The sequence below is a fragment of the Salminus brasiliensis genome, chromosome 10, assembly GCF_030463535.1.
Source record: "Salminus brasiliensis chromosome 10, fSalBra1.hap2, whole genome shotgun sequence".
NCBI lineage: Eukaryota > Metazoa > Chordata > Actinopteri > Characiformes > Bryconidae > Salminus > Salminus brasiliensis.
Window position 1 is genome coordinate 11,651,554 of NC_132887.1, and position 24,233 is coordinate 11,675,786.

General features: G+C 41.5%; 1 protein-coding gene across 5 annotated transcripts in view; it reads left to right on the top strand.

The window, feature by feature from the left end:
• Positions 1-1,041: 1,041 nt before the first annotated feature.
• dph6 (diphthamine biosynthesis 6) overlaps positions 1,042-24,233 on the top strand; it is a 73,379-nt gene continuing 50,187 nt past the window's right edge. For all 5 annotated transcript variants that reach the window (XR_011980518.1, XR_011980519.1, XM_072689220.1 and 2 more), the window contains exons 1-4: positions 1,042-1,160; positions 1,874-1,965; positions 2,074-2,258; positions 21,015-21,088. Coding sequence is in view for 3 of the 5 variants with exons in the window: in XM_072689220.1 (XP_072545321.1) it covers positions 1,138-1,160; positions 1,874-1,965; positions 2,074-2,258; positions 21,015-21,088 (374 nt within the window). In the remaining 2 variants the exon portion in view is untranslated. The remainder of the gene's footprint in view (positions 1,161-1,873; positions 1,966-2,073; positions 2,259-21,014; positions 21,089-24,233) is intronic.

Here is a 24,233-nt window from a genome sequence, read left to right on the forward strand (position 1 = left end):
TAGAAGAAAAGTGTTAGATAAACTATAACACGTATTGTACAGTAACTTAAAAAAACATATCATGTAATACCCTTTTCTCATATTTATTTTCCCCCTGAGGACCCTTTAATGCCATTTATTTTTGTTGTGGTCTTTTATCATTTATGAAATATATAAAGTAATAATAATAAATAAAGTAATAATATAAAGCATAATGAAACAATTAAAATTTTGTGGTGTGCTTTTAGGACTGATCCATTTTCTGATTGACTGTCCCGTATTGTGCCTTAAAAAGAGGTCTTGACAGAAGCGCCCCATTTAACCCCAGTGTGAATAGGTGGGGATAAACTGCTGTATGCTGAATAGGTGGAGCTCTTCACTGTCATGTAAAAACCTTGTGCCTCCACCTTGTGCGTTTTTTAATAGTTTGACCTCATTTGAAACTGTTGTTCATTATACTATATAAAATATTTACTTCCATTGAACCTTTTTTTCTTCTCTTATAAAAATGACATTTTGGAAATACAAGGGTTTGCATGTCAACGACAAAATGTAAATATATTTCTGGTGTTTAGTTGTATAAACAGTATGGGCTTTTTTTACATAACGTGGGCTCTAATAATATTTTTAATATTTTTAATATTTTATATTTTACCTGCATCATCACACATCACATCCTCTATTTTTAACACAATTTATAAAAATAAATTTCATATATATATATATATATATATATATATATATAGAGAGAGAGAGAGAGAGAGAGATATAAACATGACATTATAAAAAAAAACTTTATTCTTATATATTTCAATATTATATAAATAAATATATATTTTAATTAACAATAGTATTAGTAGTATCAGTAGTACTAGTTATTATTATTACTTTCAATATGACACAAATACAAGTTATGCACGTATAAAGTGAAAATCTGAGATGGTATATGTCTGATGACAGAAGTCTTGCTCCGCTTCGAGCGACAGACGGCTTGCCGTTTTGTGTGCAGGCAGCTCTCAGGACACCCCTGCCTGGGGTCCTTGACTCTCGCGGAAGAGCGCGTCCACATGTGTTTGCTCGTGTTTACAGACTGGGGAGAGCGGCTGCAGCACATTTACAGATCTTTGCGTGTTTCTGTGTGATTTTTGAATAAAGAAAATGAAAGTTGTTGCGTTAATAAGGTAACGAGGTGCTGCTTTTGTTGTCTATCCTCTGTGTGTGTTGATTTGCGGCTCATTTCAGCGCAGTGTTTGGACTTTAGAGGCTAACAGATTTAATCTGTGTATCCAGTGCAGAGCTTTTCTGAACGGACCTCAGCTGCTGCAGCTGCATGAAGTGTAATGCTTGTCCCTAGTTTCCCTCCACCTAAATAGTGCAGCACTTTCATTATATCGTCTGTGCAGAGAGATCTGAACCAATGATCCTTTAAGATGGAAGAGAAACGTCGAAGGAGAATCCTGCCTGAGTTTCACTGGAGGCACAAATAACTGATTTCACATCTATATCTACTCCCTCGTGTCCAGTGCCTTGTCTAATGTCCGGTATACAGCCCATAACATGAGGCAAGCCTACTGAAAAGTCCAGCTGAAGACCAGCATTTGCTTTTAGCTGGTATCAGATGTTAATAGCTGGTTGACCTGCCTGCTGACCAGTATAGTGTATGCTGTCGTTTGGGTCTGATGGTTTAGCTGAACCAACATGACCAGGATAACCTCATTTGAGTTTGATGGTTAAGCCGGAAACATTAGTGGAACAGCATGATTAAGCTGGTTGTGCTGGTGGTAACCCAGCTTAACCATCAATCTCAGACTAAACATAGCCTAAACTTTTCCTCTTACATTTCACCACAATTTCAGCTTTACCCATTTACCTCCTCCTGTCTCTTGTGCTGCAGTGGTGGTAAAGACAGCTGTTACAACATGATGCAGTGTGTTGCTGCAGGACACACAGTAGTAGCACTTGCCAACCTTCGGCCAGCTAAAGCTGGTAAGTGCACAGTCCTGACATTCTCCCTTAGCAATGGCCCCGTCTCCGTTCCAGATCTGGCATGGCAGAAGAAGACTAACTCCTTTTTCCTCCTTCTGTATATCCCAGATGAAATTGACAGCTATATGTACCAAACCGTGGGTCATCAGGCCATTGACCTGTATGCAGAGGCCATGGGTCTCCCACTGTACAGGAGGACCATAGAGGGCTCTAGTCTGGACACTGGGAGAGAATACAGCCAGAAAGAAGGGGATGAGGTAGAAGACCTGTACCATCTACTGAAGCTTGTGAAGGTAATTTTAATCCACATTAAATTTGAACATTTTAGACTGCAACACTTATTTCTGGCCTTCTGGATTACTGTATAATACTATGGGCATATGATCAGAATCTACTTGTTCAAATCTACTGTTTTAATATGCAAAATGTCAGTCTGTCTCATTAAAATATATATATATATTGATATTTATCTAGTAGATGTACTGGACATGTGATATAAGTGCTAGTGTTTATCATGTTTTATCTCTCTCTCTCTCTCACACACACACACACACACACACAAACAGCCCTGGAAAAAATTGAGACAATGTTTTTTTTCTTAAATTTGCACCTGAATTTGCTATGAATGGCATAAATTCACCAACAGCAATGTGAAAGACTAGTGGAGGGCCTGCTAAGACATGAAAGCTGTGATTGGCAGTCAAGATTATTTCACTACAGTGATTTTTGAACGCTCTCAAAGTTCAAATATTAGTACTGTACTGTTTAAATTTCAATAATAACTTCTTTGCATTATTTGAGCAGTTGTTTTTGAGCAGTTGTCATTTTTGCAAATAAATGCTTTAAATATCAATATTTGTATTCAGGACTTAGGGGAAATGTTGTCCATGGTTTATGAAATACAACGCTAAGTGTTAAGGAAAATTAACAATTGTCTATAATTAAGAAAAATTAGTATTTTTCTTTTTCTTTATTTTTTTTCTGGATATATTTATATCTATCTATCTATCTATCTATATATATATATACACACACACACACACACACACACATATATATATATATTCAGATTTATATTCACTTTTTCCCCTTAGGTGTCATTTGACCAGGGGTGCCTTAACTGTATATATTAGGAGCTTATAAGGAGCTGCATACTGCTATGCTCTTCCACTGTCTGCTACAATATACATACCATACACATATATAGTAATCAGGAAAGACTTTTCTATCAGTAGTGAGTGTGTAGGTCACTGCTGGTGTTGTATTGTAGTATATGCCTGTGTAGCTGTATCCATAATGAAACAGATTCAGTTCCACCTGTCTGTCGAATATCTTCATCACTATAAGATTGTGGTAAAAATATTCACATTTTCAAATGTTTTTCCTAAACTAAACTTTTTGTTTTCTATACCTAGAGTGGTAATTTTATATAGAGCAGATATTGAAAGCCAACAAGGATCTGCCCTAAAGAGTACTACAGGAGTTAACTACATAACCTACATCCAGACAAAATACTTTTGCTTGTTGTGTGTAATGCAGATTGTTTTACAAATGATGGCTAAATTAAGCAAAATTATGATGTGTCAGTTTAATATGTCAGTTGCATTAGATTAGTCACATAAAACATGCCTAAAGATCCATGAAATAATCATATAATACTTTTACAGCAGTCTCTAATTTAACACTAACCCTGCTGACTTAAAACTGGCAGAGTTGCTGTGCAGGAGGATATTAGCCAAGTTGAAGAAATTTTGGAGAATTTCACTTTCACCGATGGTTACACTGGCTGTAATCAAACACTTCCAGGTGTATGTGGTTATTTTAGAAGGGTGTATCCAGAAAAGCATGTCCCCAAAGAAAGATGTAAAGTTATATTATTGTTATAATTTGGCTTCAGGAAATTTTCCTATTTTTCAGGAGATTTTGTTATTATGTATTTAGAAGAGGTGGAGGGAAGAGAAGTCTCAAGCTCTTGCCACATGCTGTCAGGAGAGCGTGTGCCGTATGTCTGGTCTCTGTGATGTAGAGTGATAAGGCGTTCTGACAGGGATATATTATTCAGTATGTTTTTCCAGGTTTGAATCGGGACTATTAATTGTGGGCACACAATAAGAGAGGATGATGCTGTGGTTCAGGAGGAGGTGTCTGTCAGGCCTCTTTTCCGTAGTTTGCCCGTGTTTAACACACCTGACACCGCTCACTGTACTTCCTGCTGCCAGGAGAGCGTGAACCAGCTCCCGCTTCAAGAGAAAGCGTTCTCTCCCTGACAGAGCGAACAGCATCCCCCACCTGCATTCCATGCCACGGAGTATCCTTCCCCTTTATTTTCAACCTGCGTAGCATCAAATTTTTAGAGCTTGTTATTTCGGAGTGCTTGGTTTGTGGGGTGAGGGGAGAGCTGGCCTGACATGCTGTAAACAGGAAGGGGGGAAAGTGCTCTCCCTGTAGGTCTGTGTGCAAACATGTTCATTCAGTGCTGGGCCCTCTCTGGACATGGCCAGAATGAGGCAGGCAGGGCTGATGAGAAGGGCCCATGAACCCGCCTCAGGGCCTCTCTTTCCTTCTATTCTCTCTTTCCTTCTCTGCCATTTTAGCTTTAACATTCCCTAAAAAGCCCATCTCCTCTTCCAGATCTGCACATACATGGCCCACACCCTTTCAAATACAAGTGCAGTTCCGATCTTTTCCTTTGAAGAACCAGTTTTGTAGTAGATGGTTATTTAAAGCACTGCCTTTGCAAATGAGATGCATGAGTGTGAGGAATCCTTTTTAATGGTTAAAGAACGAAATGCTTTAAAACCTGCTAAAGATGATTTTCCCAAACCTAGACATCCAAGTCAAGAACTATTGAGGATCCTTCAATTTTAAGAGTATAGCAATGGCGACGTATTCAAATTTCACTCTTCCAGGCCTGCTGTAAGCAGCCTGCCTCCTTGTAACCACGCTCATTGTTGGGCGTCCCATGGGGTGCTGTGCTGCGGCCACTGGGGGCCATCAGATATGCCGTCCTCGTATTGTTTACCACTCTTAGAATGATCTGTGGACTCGCGCTGGTGTACGATAAACACTCACTTCCTCTCTGCTTTCAGAGGCGCAACAGATAGCTCTGCTTGACTGTCTGCATTCAGGCCTTCTCTCCAGGCGCATGTAAGAAACACTGTTGTAGTGGATTGAGAAAATAAGTGGAAATCATTCATTTAGGTTTACGTTTCAGTTCAGTTGATTGTTTTTGCGAGTGTTGTAGTTTGTTACATCAGTTCTGAGGTAAAATGTGAACTGTAAATTTAAACAGATACAGAAAACATCTCAATTTCTCCTGTTTTTCTTTTTAATATAATGTGAACTTGGCTGTTTTTTTCTTTTTTTAACTTGTTTTAGAATTATATGATGAACAGACCAATAGAAATGCTCCAAAATGATCTGGAATAAATATTTTTTACATTGAATTCCATTTAAAAATGGAAAAGTTTCCATTTTGAATATGAGTTGGATGTTTTGGAAGATTTTGACTTGATTTTTTCAGTATTACATAATAAATGGATTAATAGAAATGTTCAAAAATGACTGGAATAAAATCTTTTTACATTGACTTTCATTGAAAACTGAAAAGTTTCAAGTGTACGGTTTTGACTTTTTGAACATGATATGAACGGCAGTTGTTCATTACATTCTGAATGGACCAGTAGAAGTACCCCAAAATGGCTAAGAATAAAATCTTTTTAACATTGACTTTCATTAAAAGTTTTTTTTTTCCTTCTCCTGTAAAGTTACCATTTTAAGTAGGCAGGTTTTTTTGCATGACAGTGACGATAGATGTAAGATAATTGTTCAAGGTTGCTTTAGTGTTTTTGGGCAGTGAGACTTCCACAGTTTCTTGTGTTCTTAGCAAGCTTGGCCCACCAGAAATGAAGTCGAAATGCGCAGTTATTTTTTCTGTTGTTATTATTTTTGTTAGCACACAAATTAGCCCCTTTATATGCTTGATTTAGCCGTATATATGCTTAGCCAACAATATCAGCAAGTTAGCGGCTCTCTGTGTCCCTGTGTTTCAAGACTTCTGATGTGTTCTGCTCAGCGTTCGTTGGGTTGAGCTTGATTTGTGGTGGAAGGAATGAAAAAACGATAATTAGCTGTTGAATCACCCTCACAGGAAAAGAGCAGTTTTAGCATCAAAAATGTGTTCTGTTTGAGAAGTGTGATATTTTGAAAGATTCATCCTAGCAGTTTGAATTAATTAGATGTTATTAAAATCTTTTTGGGAAATGACACTTGAACATAGATGAAAGAATATTTTTAGGTGCCGTGCTGAAACGCCCCTCCGCTCTTTGTAATCTGGGAAGTATGTGGAGAGAGACCTTTGTGCGTACTGTGATGCAACAGTGCCACCTATAGCTCTGTCCCACTCATAGCTGATGCTCAGCTCCACTGTGTTTTTCGCTTCTCCTGAAGAATCTGTCGAGCTCTTCAGAAGTCAAAAGAAGGTATCATTTTCTTTGGCAGTATTGTCAATGGAAAAACATACAATTATACATCATCTTTTTTTTTTCTTTCTTTCAGTGGTGGTGTTAATCGTGCAGCGACGGTGTAGCCGTGCAGTGGTCCCCCTCCTTCCTTTTGGTCACTGTCTGTGTGGCTCACAGCCTTTGATGTGTGTAATCTGAGAGACAGAAGGCATGGCACAGCCTGGCCGTCCAGTGATGAGGCTGATCTTTGAACCTGGCTTTCAGAGGGAGAAATAACAGTTTTGTCAGTGGCGGAGGGATCTTTCATTTCTTTATGTGTGTGCTGATTGCAGGGATATGCCAGTGATTGATGTGCTCTTTTCTTCGAGCACATGTCTCATAAATCAGTGGTCAGATTGAATGTCGGCTTTGCCTCCGCGATGTAAAAGGATTAAGCATTCTCCAGTAAGGGAAATAAGAGAAAGGGAAGAAAAAGGGCATATTTGGCACATGGCGAACTTTGCGATGCCTCTTTCAGTTCTTGAATTAATCCAGTGTGTTTACCGATGTTTTTCTGACGGAGAAGGAGCGGTATCAATAGTGTCATATCAAATGAAGTTGATTTTTATTTTCCATACTCATTGAACTCTTGGCCTCTTCCTCGGTTGCGGCCGAATGCTGCCAGTGATTAAAATCAGCTGTGTCAGTCACCTCTGGCTGCAGAGCTAGTCCCCCTGCAGGATCCTCAAAAGGTTACTATTAGTCATCTCAAATCTTCCCTGCTCCTCATCTTCTCTTTATAACCAGCATATGAGAGGAATGAGTTTCTTTTGTATGTGTGTGTGTGTGTGTGTGTGTGTGTGTCAGCAAGAGCGGGCATGTCTGCGTTGGTACCTTAAAGGTCAGGTCGTAGGCGCTCTGTCATATTATAAGTTAGCATCTCTCTTTCATCTCTTGAAAACACAAGCCTTTATAAATCATATATTAGTGCAAGAAGCCCTTCTGTTTCAAAGCACTTCATTTGTACATTTCTTGTACATTCCTGGGTTTCTCACACCGCTGGGCTTCAGCAAGTTCACCAAAGAACTATGTTAAGAAAGACATCTTGTCACTGTGAAAACTGCAGACGACTGATGGTAAACTGGCAACAGGGTCAAGGACACCTTAGGCTCATTAATGAGATCCATGGAGGCCCCACCTCACAACTTAATGGACTTTAAGGAAATGCTGTTAATGTCTTGGTTGCCAGATACCACAGGACGTCTTTAGAGGTCTTGTGGAATCCATGCCTCCAGTGGTTACATTTGCTGTCGTGGCAGCAAGGGGGACCTACTCAATAACAGGCAGGTGATACTAATGTTAGGGCTAATCTGTATATACATACGGCTGAGCTGAGATGTGTATATATATACTTTTCAGATGAAAATGCATTAAAAAGAGGAGGTAGGTCTGGTGTGATCCAGTACCATAAGCTGTGTTGTGGTTCAGTGAAAAGAAAGTAAATAGTGTAGTTAAACTCTTCACTATGCTATTTTAAGTTATTTTAGGTTTGGTATGGAAAAATGGAAGAAAACACTTCGTAGCACTTCTTGTTTTCCATATTTCTTGGATTCTTTGTGCTGTAACGATGATGTGAGCTGTCTCAGAGGACACGTGTTGGACCATTAGCCTGATGGAATTAATAATTTGGCATCTGCTGTGTGTGCTGTGGTTTATTTACTGGAAACATGTTCATAGTTTTGTCAAAAGTATTTCCTGAGAGAATGTTCTCGAACATTCAGACCTTCCTCAGATTCAGCTCGCAAGGAACCAATGAAAGGAGGTGATTATTTTGGTAGGTGATTTCCAGGGGCATGGTATACCTGTGCCTTTTTTCTTCTCCTTTTCCCCTCATCTGACATGTCATGGAAATCCACAGAAGAGCAGTGCTCCGTCGCCTTTGTAGATGAACACTTCCTTCCGTTGGCGTGTATTAAAAACACAGGAGTTCGGGCTGAGCTAATCCTGGTGTTTAAGTGCACTCCTGGGCCGGAGCGGGCTCCATTATCGACATCATCAGACGAGCCCACGGGCCTCCTGAGAGCAGGGTCCATCAGGCCAGTCCAAACACACGTTTGTTTTCTCTTTTTCCTCCTCTGTTCGTCTCCAGGCCTCGGTGCGAGGGGCTAACTTTTATCCGGAGCCTTCAGAAGAGCGGGGCGGGCGGCGCTGCAGGTGCCCTGGTGGAGCTCCCTCCCGCTGTGAGGAGCGTAAGGCGGTACGAGTAGGGCCACAGGCCCGGGAGCTGCCCAGCCACGCTAATCGATTGCTCTCCAACACCGAGGTGTCAGGAGCACTGCACAGGAAAAAGAAGGGCAAAAAAAAAGCCAAAAAAAAAAAATCAAACCCCTCTCTGATTACTGCCACATTACTGCTGAAAAGGAACAGAACTTAAAAAGAAATGGATACCTTTAAACCTGCTTAATACATAAATGATGACCTCTCAGGTCCCTCCCAGGATTCTCTGGATCAATAAAGAAGGCGGGGAAAAAAAACACAAAGTGAGAGAAGTATAGAAGTTCACCTGCTATAGGCGGCAAAGTAGAAGAACAGTGCAGATCACCATTCTTACCAGTTGCTGGAGAATACTGAAGACAATGCTTCATTGAAGCTGTGCTGTTATTTACAGAGGCCCTTTATAGTACAGGTTCTGAGGTTCTCTACAGCCAGCGTCCTGCCACATTCTAAACACTGCATGCTTTTATACCCATCAGCTCCTTTGTGTGCTCTTGTTTTCATTTCATCCAAATATGCCGTGTTTATGCAGTCAGGGATACTGTTAGGAATGGGTGAGGTTTCTGCTTGTTTTCCACACGAGGAAGGATAGTTGGAGCAGCTCAGATAAAGGCTGCTCGCATTGTTTTATGGCTGTGTGGAAGTGGTGGGACGGGATCTGTTAGACACACAGAGCCGTTTCCCCAGCCACGCTGAAACTCCCCCAAACAGTAGATAAAGAGCTATGCCTGAAGCCTTTCTAATTTGTTTGTATTTTTCTGCCTAATGTACTTTGCTCAATCTTGTTTAGTGATGATGGAGAAAGATAGGCCTTATCTTGGCTTGCCAAGGGCATGAGCAGCTAATGTTCAACTGTTCAACGTTGTTGCAATCGAGTCTTTTTTTTTCCTCCATCCATACAGCCTGGCCATTAAGATGTGTTGTAGACATAGCTGGGAGTTATTTGCATCAAATCTCGGTAAACCAGGTTCAGATAGCATTTAGGTTTCTCTGCTACTCAGTGAAGGGTATACTTGGAGATTGTGATTGACCCGCTGCTGGTCCCAGTCTGATACAGCCTTGACCCACTGCTGATCTCAGTCTGATACAGTGGGTGTGTAAAATATCCAGCGATCGATGTGAGGAAAAATGTGGAAGTCAGGATAAGGAACCTGAGAGACAGAGTTAGAAAACGCGGCTGTCTGACCGTTAGTCGCAATTTGAGTTAATGGAAGCTGCCCTTGGAGACCTGGCTGGCATCAGGAAAGCATCTAGAGTTCTGCTTCTATATGTAATTATTATGCATAGACAAACAAGGCTCTCCGCAATCGTGCTCGGAGTAACGGCGGTCCGAGGGAACGTGGGCCTGCCAATAAAACGCTTTGAACTGGAGCCCATCCAACAACAGCACAGATTTACTAAGGCAGAAATAAAGCGGCTGTGCTTCTCTTAGCGCTGGAGGACCCTGAATTGTGCTCCCCTCTGAGCAGGAGCCATTCAGTTCTTTTATGGGCGCCTGTCGTCAGAGTGGCTCGATCGTGTCTGCCCTTCCCCTCTCCTTTGCTTTCCTCTCCTCAGACGAAGGCAAGGCTGAAGGATAGCTCTCAATCAGTTCCCACCGCGAAAAAAAGAGACTCTTGATGGCTTTTAATGTTTTGTTTTGGAGAACATTCCCGGGGAGGAATATTTGCGGCAGACCCTCCTGCACCTCCTGCCGCTGAAGCCATAAGCAGCCTTACAAAAACAGAGTCTGGAGTCTGGACAGTGTGTCAAACCTACAGCCTTGCTTTTTTTTTTTTTTTTTTTTTTTTTTTTTTTTTTTTTCCTCCCTCTTTTCTTCCTGTCTGCCTGAGAGGAGAAGCCTCCAAAGTTGTTGACAGTGATTCTAAAGATGGATCTTTGCTTTGTGTGGGTCTTTTTTTTTTTTTTTTTTGGTATAATAGGTTCCACTGTGATGAGTCTTAAGCAGAAAAGCATTTGCTCACACAAGAAAGTAACTGGCATTGTTGTGGTAAGCCCTGAGACACATATGGGGCATGGATTCGCTTTCCTAAGCTTACCATTGGAAGCACGAACGTGTCAGGCGGGCTCAGAAGTGAGCGAGGGCTAGGTGCCAGTTTCTTCTTGTTTATGTCTTCTTTGTAGCTTAAGTCATGTCAGGACATGGGGTGATTATTTTGTTCCTTCTAAGATGCACCGTCTCTTACAGCCGCCATTAACATTTGAGACAGAAGGGCCGAAGTTTAACCTCATCCTGCGAGACTGGAGAACTACCCTAGCTCTGAATTGTCAAAGCTGTGAGAATGGATTGGTTCTATATAACCCTATTCCCTGCACCACCATTCCAGCTCGCACTTTTCCATGCCTGTTGATATGGAAAAGCTTTTCCCCTTCTACTTTTCAGCTGTGAGAGTGCAGCGAAACCCATGCCTCGTGCTTGCTTTGGCTCGGCGTAGGTTCGGCTCAGCTCACGTCTGGCCCTGTGTTTACGTAACCATATATATTTAAGAGGAAACTTGTGAAACGTTAATCTCCCCACTTTTTAACCTTGATGAATTTCTACATTTCCCAGCTGTGCGGCATGGCATATTTATGTATGAGCCTATCTGCGAAAACAGCTCTGTCAGTGTAAATGAATCACGGCTAGCCTCATGTGTGCACTGCAGGCTAGGAGACTTCATACCACTCAGCCCACATGCCTTCATCCAGGAATAAAAAAAAAAAATTGATTGTACTGCGTAAGGTGTTGAAAGGTTCTCTCTTTCTTCCAATAGGCCTCAGTGTAGTGAATTTCTTGGAAGGGTCATCATTGTTTTGTGGCTCGTGTCATCACAAAGTAAACTGTTACGGCTAGAAGACAATGGTCAGTGTAAGCTCAGCTACTGGTATTTATCGCAGTGCCATAACACAAGGACCTCTTGTGGGGTTGTGTATTGTAATGGTAATGCAATGACGTTAGCTCTGCAGTCTGCACTTTACTGTGTGCTTCATCACTGAACACACAGTTATTTATTTTACCAAGAAGAAGGTGCCTTAGCTGTAGTAGGACAAGTTACTTTATTGATTACACTCTAAAAAGTAAAGGTTGAAAAAAGGGCTATTTGGAGTGGTGCAGTGGTGTAGAAAGTATCAAGAGTTCATCGCTGTATTTAAAAAAAACATTTTATTGATAAAAATCTGACATGTTAATTAAGCTGTCAATTAAGCTATTTATTAAGCGTTGTAATTAGGCATGTCCTGATCAAGTTATTATTTTTTTTATCTCCTTGCATTTAATGTGGAATGGAAAGTTTGAGTATGGCCAAATGCCATAGAACGGGTGGGCAACAGGGGCTGGAGTCCAGCACAGTTTCCCTGCCCCTACAGACCTACTAAACCTGGCAGGACAAGCAAAAGGCTGTGCAGGAATCCAGCCCACCAGGACTGAAATTGCCCATCCCCACCATAGAAGAACAGCCTCTGATTCCCTAAAAAAATACTGAATACTGAATACTGAAAAAATGAGTTTTTCACCAATTAGCCATATCATTATAACCACTGACCATCCAGTGAATACCATTGACCCTCTTGTTACAATGGAATCAGTCAAGGGGTTGGATCTGCATATAAGTGAACAGTCTAGGGCAAGATGGGCAAGGGTAGGACCTGGGCCAAGTTGGGATGCCTAAACAACTGGGTCAGGGCATCTCCGAAATGGCAGGGCTTGTGGGATGTTCCCGGTATGCAGTGGTCAGTACGTACCAAAAGAGCTCCAAGTGAACCAGTGTCAGGGTCATGGGTGCCCAATGCTTGTTGATGTGAAAGCTAGCCTACAGAGGATCTACTGGCCTTTCACTCTCTCTGTTCCCCAGGTGCTGGAGTTGGCTGCCCACCTCTGTGTGTGTGTGTGTGTGTGTGTGTGTGTGTGTGTGTGTGTGCTCACATCCCCTAGTTCACTAGTGTGTGTGTGTGTGTGTGTGTTCACTACCACAGATGGGTCAAATGCAGAGGACATGTTTCGCTGTACTTAGTACAGTGACAAATACTTGGACCTGCACCTTTAAAATCAGGCAGGTGGTTTTAATGTTGTGGCTGATCAGCTTGCATATAGCACAATAACATGTTAAAAATCCATTTTTATAGTTGTTTATACGTCTGTTGTAATGTTGGCTGCTGCGAATGGACCAGTAGAAGGTCAGCCGTACATTTCATCTGAAGGATCTTGTTAAGGATCATACTTGGTGTGTGACCTTGAACGGTGACCCAGAATTCCCAGCTTTTGTTGCCAAGTGCTGTGGTGTTGCCAAGTGCCGTTTAGTAAAGGGCAGTGAGGGAAATGGCCATGGCCATGATCACGCCATCAGAACACTCTCCTGACCATCTCTGAGAGTGCAGGTGACTAAATGTCTGTGTATGTGTGTGTGTGTGTGTGGCTCTGGCCCTGAAGGTGTTTGGAAATTTTATTAAACACAAATGGTTTGACCCTACATGTGTTGTCACAACAGGGTCTTCCATCTGCCTAGTGGCCTTTCTGCAGGACCAATCCCATTACAGACCAAGGGGGAGCTGATATAATGGAGGGACCCATTAAAACCATGTCTCGTCTGTACATTCATTGATGGATCCAGGAGAGGGTGGGGTAGCAGAAATGTGTGTGTGAAGTACGTGTGTGTGTGTGTGTGTGTGTGTGTGTGTGAGAGAGAGAGAGAGAGAAAGCGAGGGCATGCCACAGAGTGTGATGGTCCTGCGTGCCCTTGAGCAAACTGTCATTCAAAGCACTTTAATTAATTTTCTCCTTCCTCTTGCCTAGTCATGCTCTGAGAAAGGGGCGATGCTATGCTGCCTTACTGCTTTCAATCCTTCCGACTTCAGACCCGATAGAATCTACACTACAGTCTGCATTGAATCAACGCTGTGCGGATACGTTCGGTTTAGTCTTGGATTGCATACTTAGCATTTTAGTCCAGGAACACGTCTGAAGGTGTGTGTGAAGAAAAGACTGTGGGAGTCTAAATATTCCCGAGTTAGCGCCTATGTGATATTCATCTTTACCAACAAGTAGGCCAATGTGTAAATTGTCACTTTTCCCTCACTGCTTTGGGTAATTATTTCTGTTTCTGGAACACGTGCAAGCTTTAATCACTTAACATCTTTATCATGCAGCCCAGTGCATTCATTTTTATGAAAGACATCGGGGGCTTTCGTTTAATGAATTTGACAATTAGCAAATCATGTTAATGAGTGTTAGGGGCTAAGTAGCTTCATTGACAGGGCTGCGGGCCTCAGAGCTCTGCTGCTCGCAGCTGCGTTGCTTCGTTTCTGCTTCTCCTGCCCAAAGCTTGAAAAATGAGTGAGAGAGAGAGAAGAGAAGAAGAAAGATTAAAGGACGAGGTGATTTGCTTTTGAGAGCTGCTTCATGCCTCTCCATCATACAGTACTTGTGTGCTATGGCAACACGGAGATGGTGGAAAACAGATGCAAAAGAAAGGATTCATTGACCAGAACTAATTTTTTGCACTATCTGAGAGACTGTGGTTATGAGCAGTTTTTTAAATTAATAGCTCGTCATGTTTGACGTCATTCCTACTGTTTTTTCTTTCTTTCATAGTAGTATTACTTAAACTGTAAAAAATGAAGCTGTAAAATAGGTGGATAGAGATTTCAAACAGCGTGAAATCAAAGTTTATGTTTTTACAGAGCCGTGAATACATGGAACACTTCTGCAATATCAATATCCCCAGATTTATGCTTGAGCAAGATTATTCCTCCCCCCTCGTCCACAAAGGATGAGAAAATATGTGTAGAATTTGTGAAATTTAAGAGGCTGAGTTTGTCCTGGTAAGTGAGCGAGCCTAGCCTCCCTCATTCCTGCCGGTCTCCCGACGATGACTCGAACGGGACGAAAACAAAGTGTCCTCCAAAAATAACCTCCTGCTCAAGCCCCATCGTACTCTGGTTTGTTTATAAACGGTCTAGGGATCCAAAGGCAGAGTGGAAAGAAATGGGTGTGAGAACGTTTCAACGGTTCTCTCAGCTCCACTCTGTTGGTAGTGGATGGAGAAGTGCTATTATTATAGACTGATATCAGGTTTCTAGAGTTGTTTGGAAAGTTCGCCTGAGACCCAGCAGAAAACTCACAGTTGAATTGTTATTGGAGGATGCTAGCCTCTCGCTAGTTCTCTCATCGACAGTCCAACCTCTAGCAACCCTAGCGCCTGCCTTGTTGTTTCAAAGGGGAAAAAAAAACAATGCTCTTCTGTTCAGTCAGACCAAAAGCTTTGTTGTCTTTGTTCCAGTGTACAGTATGGCTTCATCATCATCAAACTGTACAGAATGTGAGTGCCCACGTTTCTGTCGGTTTGGTTTATTGGGCTGTTTTGGGGAAAAATATTCCCATTGCATCCACCCTGAGGCTTCGTTAAAACTAATAATTGCTACTTTGCTTTTTGGAAATATCAGTGTGACTCAGACCTTGCTGTAGTCTCGTGTTGTGTGGTGGAGTCGTTGGAGAAACATGTTCAAATCCGCTGCCTAACCCAGCAGTGCACTAACATAATGAGTCTTTGTTTAGCATAAGGGATGTGTCATACCATGCTTCACTGGAGCTCAGGTCAGACATCCCTGGCCTCTAGATTTACTCTCCCCTAATCTGTAAGGGTTCAAAATGCAGCGGTGAGGGGAAAAAAAGGTGAGTCGTTCTTATAAGACTTGATAATTAGGAAAGTTTAACTTAACGAATGAACACTTTTAACTTCTTTAGACTTCTTATGCTACGATGATCCACCTCTGTAACATTATTCCATTGTAAGCTGCTATCGATAAGAGCATTCATTTGCAATAATGCACACTATATAACTATAATGGAGAAATATATCAACCTCCAGAATAATGACTAGTTGTCCAAACAGTCCACACACACAGTTTACATGGCAAGTGAAATCTCTCCAGTCAAAGGACAGTCAAGTCAAGTCAGAGTTATGTGTATAGTGCTTTTTACAACTGTTGTCATCACAAAGCAGCTTTACATAATTAGTAATTAATAAAAGACAGAGACAAAAAGAAGAAATAATGTAAGACATTAAGGATCAAAGACCCCCAGTGAGCAAGGCAACGGCGACAGTGGCAAGGCAAAACTCCCTCAGAGTTGGAGGAAGAAACCTTGGGAGGAACCAAGACTCACAAGGGGGTCCCATCCTCCTCTGGTCAGAACTATTTAAACATTAATGATAAAAATGACCAAACCAGATACAGCAGATAGTTAATAGTGGTGATATTAATAGTGGCAGATAGTTACGAGTCCATTTAGGTTTTAACATGGTCATTTAACAGGTAGCAGTGGTAGGAGGGTGTGCCGCTGGTCTGTTATGGGTGGTGGTGGGTGGGGGGTCTGATGGTCGGATTGGTAGGTGGCAGCTGGTCTGACGCAGGCAGAGTGGACCTCAGCGGGCAATCTTCCAGCAGGTCGGGCTGGGTGGCCATTTTACTCTGAGAAGGTAAAAAGAGAGAGTTAGTACTGAGAGGATTTTATGTCAAAAGTCAAAAGACGTTAAAGACATACCTGGTCTTGAAGCTCATCATATGACTGGAAATGGTACCTGGCCCACACTACATGATTTTAAAACGCAAGACCCCACACATACTGACATGTTTCACAGTGTGTTCTGTCCTTGATTGCTGCCCCACACTACACGATCTGCATGTGAACAAGAGTCCCGACTGACAGCTCTGAACCTCAAACCCTTGCGGGAGTTTCTCGCAAACTAGAGCTGTGTTCAAAACTGTGCCTCATTCACCATCTTCTACATGTGAAAATCTAGAACACTGTTATAGGGAACTTAATTATAGGGAATTCAAAAGGGTAGAGAAAGATTTCAGACGCCTCGTGATGTGTGTGAGCTCATTGCTGTGTGACAGTGACTGAAATAAAGCTGCCATCATGTTTACACTTGTGCAGTAGAGGAAAATTGGAGTCAGAGCATGCACAGTGGAGACTGGTGGCGAGGCCTATGACTGCTGAATCCCGCCCTCGGCCTTCCGCCTGTCCCTTTACTGGGAGTGTGCACAGCGACTGACTTTCATTAGAGAAGAGAAAAAGTGATTACCACACAGTGACTGCTCAATCAGCTGCGCTGCAAGTCTGTAAGTGCGCCAAATATATTTTATTGTCTTGAAATACCTGAACGTTCACAATATATAAGCTATCTATAAACTTGCCCGCAGCACAGCTCACCTCACCTCTTCATACATTTCGATGTACAGGAACAAATCAAAATTCCTAGATGTGCAAAAATGAACAGCGTGAGCTTTTGAAGTTTGTGTAAAAGCTTTTGATAAGCAGATCAGATCAACCTGAGAGACGTCTTAGCGATGATGTGACCTTTTTAACAGAGGCATTAATTGGTCATTTTTGCTACTGGGCTCCTCATAGAGTATGATAGTCCATAAAAGTAGGTCTGTTTACAGTTAGTAGTTTGTAGCGCTTGGCTTAAAACTTCCTATCGAAGGGGGGTTCCTCCTCTCGCTGTGTATCCAGCAAGCTAATTGGCTATTTCGAGAACTTCCATTCATATTTCAACCAGTGGCCGATCTCCTCATTGATAATTGTGTCTCTGGTGTTATTGGCTTTTGCACGACTGCAGTAAATCAACGTCATGCTCAGGTGATGCAGTGTTTCTCAGGTCTGGCAAGCAGTTCCACCAGTTCCATAGGGCAGTCTCAGAGTTCTTTAACATGGTTAGTGTCATAACTTTGATTAAATTTGAATATTCACCTTAAAACAGTGGAGAATCTTCAACATTTCATCAGCATTTTTCTTGTTGTAACTTTTACCTGTTTATTTGTAAGTCTAAATAAAAAACATCACACGATTTTCAATGATTTTTGATTTTTTGTAACTCAGTGTTTGTTTATATCTGAGTGCGTGATATATTTTGTGTCTGTGCGGATGCTCTCTCTCTCTTTCTCACTCTCTCCCCTGTTGCAGCCATGCCTGGGGCTGCGGTGTCTCCGTGTCCCTGATACACACAGACACACACCCATGCATATATATTCTTTATCTGATTAGCTGACACGTTTGTGCGGAAAGCAGCGTCAGCCCCAGGCAGGGCATGGATTTCATTTAAAAAAGTATCAAAGGTTTACATGCTGCTCTTTTTAATCAGCATGTTTATCAGGCAGAGAAAAATTGCAGGAAGGACCACAGGGAGAGGGGGTTATCTTAAGCACCAGTAGCCTGGGAAATTGATAATGGCTACAAGGTAATTTACTGCCAACTTGTGCATCCCTCCGTGTAGGGCTGGCCTCCCATTCTAATTACAGCACATGTAATGTCCTAATGAAGCTGCGGGATGGTGTGGATGTTTGTGTGTGTGTGTGTGTGTGTGTGTGTGTGTGTGTGTGTGTGTGTGTGTGTGTGTGTGTGTGTGTGTGCGCGTGTGCCTCTGTGCCTGTGTTCCTGTAAACTGTCCTCTTTTTGCAGATGAAAATGAACTTGTCGCAGCACTCAGTGCAAATATCACTGTCCCTGTGGGGTTTGTGGGTGTCTGTGTATTTATGTTACTGCTGGAATAAAACACTTCATCATTTTGTTAATATTAATTGCTTGCACGCGTAGTGTAAATTATACATTTTACTGTATAGTAGATACTGTGATAAGCCCAAAACAGCCCGCACTCAAAATAGATTACAGTTGAGCTTCAGAACATCTCAAACATCTGTTCTGCACTTTTGGATAAGATCTTTATAATGGTATATTACATGCTTTCACTGAGGGCTAAGTGATGCCGTATATGCGTTATATCACAACACATTTTCACATTTCACAATAAAAGTATGACAGTACTTTGCACTATGCAGGCAGGGTTTTTAAACCTGCTGTCAAAAACCAGATCTATATCTGGATATATATATAAAAAAATTCTCCACTACCTTCAATAAAATGAGACTAAATATGTTCCCTGTCATGGAGCATGCAGTTGGTTAGTTGGTGATAGTATTGCGATCCACAATGTCCTCAGAAAAGCATGTTGATTATAAAGATAATCATAAAACCATTGTATCTGTATTCATTGTCACGCAAAAACCTTGTGTCTCCATTTTGGCTGTTTTTCACCTTTTTGGCATAATTTAGCACAATCTGACAGATGTTTTTATGTTTTCATGTCAAAACGTCATGATAAATGGACCAGTAGAAATGCTCAGAAATTACTTGCGATAAGATGTTTTTTCCCCTCTCATGCAAAGTTACCATTTTGAAGATACAAGTTTTTTGGCGTGACAGCGAAGATATACACTAAATGTCCAAATGTTCATACACACCATTCTAATGAATGCTTTCAGCTAGTTGTAATGGCACCCTTTGCTGACACATATGTGCAACTGCACACACGCAGCTTGTTTAGTCCCTGCAGAGAACTGTTGCCAATAGAGTGGGATTCCCTGAAGCAGATAAACATGAACCTATTGGGCTAGCAGTGGCACTGTGTTGTGGCATGGTGCTCCTTCATCCGATACTTTTGGGCTGAGATTGGGAGTTGGGCATGAGGTGGGTAGGTGATGTGATTTGTGATGCTTTTATAATACTGCTAAACATTTTCATTTTTAGTTCATTTTTGATTATGCGTGTTAATGATGCTTGAATTAAACACTGCACTCTAGGTGACTGGGAGCGGTGGAGGAGCCACTTTACATAAAGTTTCATTTGTGTTACTATTACTACACCTCTGACACATAATCATGCAGTCATTTGTGCAGCTTCATTAGCAATGTGTGGTGCTGCTGCATTAACCCCCTACATGGGCAGCTGGAACCTTTGAGCAGCAGCTGCTTAGTGAGGTGGTGAACTGGTCATTTGTGCAAAATGACCACTGATTGGAGCATTTGTGCTTTTGTTCAGGGAAACACTAAAGAAGGCCAGTGCTCCTAAGGTCAGTGCTGGGTTGACTGGATGCTGTTGATAAAAATATGGTGGGCTGAGCAGACAACAGGCTGTGGCTTTGAGAGGACAGGACGCAGCCCCAGACTCCCCACCCTGCAAGGGATGTCCAGAGAGTCAGGAAAACCCCACTAGCCTTCCATATGTAAACATCCCCTCTGCCTGTCTGAGGAAGAGACCTGCTCTTGAGCTGAGTTTTAAAACTGCATGGTTATGTAAATATGAGTGTGTGAAAGAGAGAGATCTGTTACTCCAGTAAATTTCATGTTTACTTGTGAGAAACATTCTAATTTGTGAAATTAGAATGTGGGTTTTTTAATTCAGACATATGGTTTGGTGAATTGCTGAGAGAGAAGACGCTAAAAGAAAATACAAATAAGTTTTCTGAAATTTTCATAATAAGATAACATGACACGCTGGTGCCAAATGGTGTGAGGTAAGAGTCTCGCTCACCATAGGTGATCTACACAATGGCGGGATTTGACTGTTTATTAGCTCCTGGTGGAGCACTTCTGACAGCCCTTGGTCTGCGGTATATAGACGTAGCTGGCAGAGGTCCATTTAATGAGACTGCTGTCCCATTTCACCATTGCCCATGGAACCTCTGTGAAGGCCACCACAGCAAAGGGTCAGGGTTCCTGTGGATTCTTAAAAGGTCTAAAATTAGATTTGCTAAATTTAAGGGCATAAAATGTCCTTAAAAATATGTTTTACTGGCATGAAGTCTTAAATCTTACATTTCAGTCTTACCCGTTCAAAACAAAAGCATGCCTGTTTACAAAATCATATTGCCTGTGAACAAAAGAAGACTTCACTGTCCATCCAGGCATTCATTATATGGACAAAAGTATTAGGACACTTGCTCATTCCTTGTTTCTTCTGAAATCAAGGCTATTTAAACAGAGTTTATCTTATATATAGTTTATATTTTGTTTCAGTGCAGTGAGGATTTGATAGCATTCAGTTATAGGTGTGTTAGAGAGGTCAGAATGTTAGATGTTTACCATCCAACCACCAAACCATCTAGTCCAAGAGTACTTGATATTAGTGATATTTAGACATTTCTATTTATTTTATTTTATTGTATCCATTTATCCATCCACATATATCCTTTTTTTAAGAATACACATAAAAGTAAATAATAATAATAATGATTCTATGTAAGTTTAGGGAAAACCTGATATAGCTATGCTACTTGACTATCATTTCTTAACCAGTGTTGGCCAATGTACCACTGAAACCCACTATGTGTTATAGACAGTGCATCATGTTGTAAAAGCCGTGATAATTAAACCATATCATTGTATTTCTTCTTACCAAGTGCTCAACAGAGAGGCGTACATGTTGAGATGAATTTACAGAAACATGAAATAGTAGTTTAATGGAAACATTTAGAGCACCTTCACTAACCAAGGCCTGTTCTGTGTGTTTCCGTTCTTCAGGAGAAGGAAGGGGTTGAAGCTGTATCAGTTGGGGCCATTCTGTCAGACTACCAGAGAGTTCGGGTGGAAAATGTGTAAGTCATTTCTATATAACCACAGCTTATTTCTTTTTGCGCCTGTACCTAAATCATCTAAACCTACTACAAATATTAGAGGTGTAACACTACACAAAAAGCGACGGTTGACACCACAGTTTGGGCCGCACAATTCTGTATGGGTACGATACAACGATACAACAAAAAAAAAGAGTAAGCCAGGTTTCTTTTCATTTAATTTGAACAGACAGTTGTGCAAGTCACAGTTTGTTCCACGTAATGCAGTGTAACACCCCCTAAAGGTAGTTAATACCACCTGTAGTGTGTTAATTAAGATGAAAAGTGTTAAAAACACATTCTATGTGTTTCCATACACACCCAAAAATGCAGACACATCGTCTTCGTCCAGTCTACCATGATTTCATCTGTTGAAATAATTGCAGTGAAATTTTAAGCTTAATTTTAGCTGTTACAAATCCAAGAGAAATAAAAACAAGCATCTGAGTCACTCTCTCTACACACAACAGGGCAGGGGGGGAGGGAGCAAACAAGACTATAGTTGCATAATGCATCATGCACCATGCAAATCCAACAGCTAACAATTTAAGGGTTGCCAGGATTGCACATTTGTTTGTGAAATTACAGTATTTACCCTAATATTGTGTACCATGTAGGACTCTGGAACCCATAGTCAACACCAGATGTTGGGTTTTCTCACTTGATATGCTTTGCCAGGCTTGCTTGTTTGGCCTTTCTGCCTTCAGTTTTTTCTTCAGTAAATAAAAACGCATTCGACAGATGATGTGGTATGCTCAGATCATGAACTCTTTCTTACCTTCTTCAGTCTTTGTATAATCTTGGTTTCTGCTTTCCAGAATATCGTGTTCTTGACCTATGCAGACTTTTGAGATTTTTAGTTTTCTAGCAGTCTAATCTTGCCTGTCTGTTACAAGTGCTTGGCATCTTGAGGTAAACCCTCTGCATTTACTTTTCATGAAGGCATCTCTTGATTGAAAACTTCATGATACAATGATACACCTACCTTCTCGAGAGAGAGAGTTCTTGACATGACTAGATAATGTGAAGCGTTTGTTCTTCACCAAGGAAAGAATTCTGCAATCATCTTTAGGTATCTTTCAGGCCTTTTGGTGGTGTTTAGCTAACAGTGTATTTTTTATTTATTTACCTAATTTCTACCTAGTTTCTGCCTCCTTCACTTGCATCATCACTTCTTTGGACTGCATGTTGAGAGTTCCCTTGAATAGCTATCAAATACATGTTCAGTGCTGGGCATCCACGGCAGACATGGGAACAAACCACACCTGTGAAAATAGAGGGACTATGTTAAAAATGGCTGTAATTCCTAAATGGTTAATGTTTTGTTTAATTGCCTTAAAGCTGAAAGTCTAAAATCTACACTTCAATCACAGCTTGATTGCTTCATTTGAAGTTTATTGAGGTGGTGTACAGAGGCAGAATTACTATAATTGCATCATTGTCCAAATGCCTATGGACCTGACAGTATATTTCTCATAGCTTTACATTAGGCTGTCTCATGTGCTGGGAGCAAGACCTGTCAGCATGTTCAACTCAGACTGCTTCTGTCTTGTTGAAGCATGATTCTCTCTCACTCTCTCACTCTCTCCTTCTCTATATCTCCTCTAGTCTTCCCTTCAGCAGTGCTCAGGTCTCTTTGTGTCAGTTCATACCGCTGTCAGTCACTCATTGTTTCTGGGCTTGGTTCCTGAGGGTAAACAGGCTGTTCTATGGCTATGAGCTCAGGTTACCTGGCCTGTCTCCATCTCTCAGACAGGGACGCCAGCGGGGCGGAGCCATCTCTTGCTAATCGCACTTTTAACTCTAGCTCTGCCCTCGGCCTAAGCCACTGCCATTGAAGGGGCGTCGATGCGTGTGCCACATGAGTAAGGGTGGTGGCACAATGCCCAAACACAGAGAAAGTGCTAATCGTCTTTGAAGTGCCTAAGCTTGTGACAGGTGCCTCCCTCAGTACCTCTTCTTTGTTTCACTCTCTCTCTCTCCGACTTTCTGTCTCATCTGACTTCTCGCTCCATACATACATTAATCTCTCTCCTAGTTTGTTTGCTGTTTTGAGCACATACTGTATCTCTGAAACAGTTAACACCTTTTAGGAGAGCTTTATATGCCTGGGTGACTTAATATGTGATATTATTATGTTAATATGGATTTTATTGGATTGAAATATTGATTTGTCTAGACTCTTACAATCTGAAACTGAATATGAATCTCTCTTATGCCATAACCATGCCTCCACCATGTTTGACAGATAATGTAGTATGCTTCAGATGAACCCTTTATTTCCTTTCTACATACTGTACTTGATTCCTTTACAGGCCGTATATCAGTGTACTCAAACTCCTAAACACTTGTTACTTTTCTTTGTTTACCTTTCTTTTCTCTCCCCCATGTGCTGAGCTGCCCCCTGCTGTCTGCTAGCTGCTGACGCAAGTCCATTTGTGGTTTGCTGCTCTTGCCTACCCATTGGATCCTGTTCCGCTGTATAATGCGCTGTGTTCCTCCTAACCCATTGTGTTTTTTCCCTCCTGTTTTCTTTCTTTCTCTTGCCCATGCATTGAGATGCCCAGTTCCAACTGTTCCATCCCGGTACCGTCAGCCATGCCTCTCCGCTACTCTGCTGCCCACTGTCCTGCTCTTGTGCCTTGCATTGATTCATCTTGACCTCACTGCATGGCTGTGCTTTGACTGTTTATCTGCATGAACTTTATCATTTCTCTCACATTTTCAACTTTTAAGGCTTGACAGCGCATTTGCAAGTGTTATTCTTGATTCAGTTTTGTTTTATTGTTGTTTTTTTATTGTTATTATCTGATGTCAGCCTGAGGAGGATGGGTTCCCCTTTTGAGTCTTGATTCCTTAAGGGTTCTTCCTCTCGCTCTGTGGGAGTTTTTCTTTGTGACTGTTGGCACTGGTTTGCTCAAGAAAGACTCAGACCCGGATCTCTGTACAGCAGCCTTGACCATTCTGTTCTTAAATGTTACTAATGATTTGCATCTTGAGGAAAACACTCTGTATTTTCTTTTATTAGGGCATCTTTGGACCTCATATTGAAACCCCTTGCTAACAGTTACACACAGCTTGTGTAGTCCCTGCAGAGAACTGTTGCCAATAGAATAAGACTCTCTGG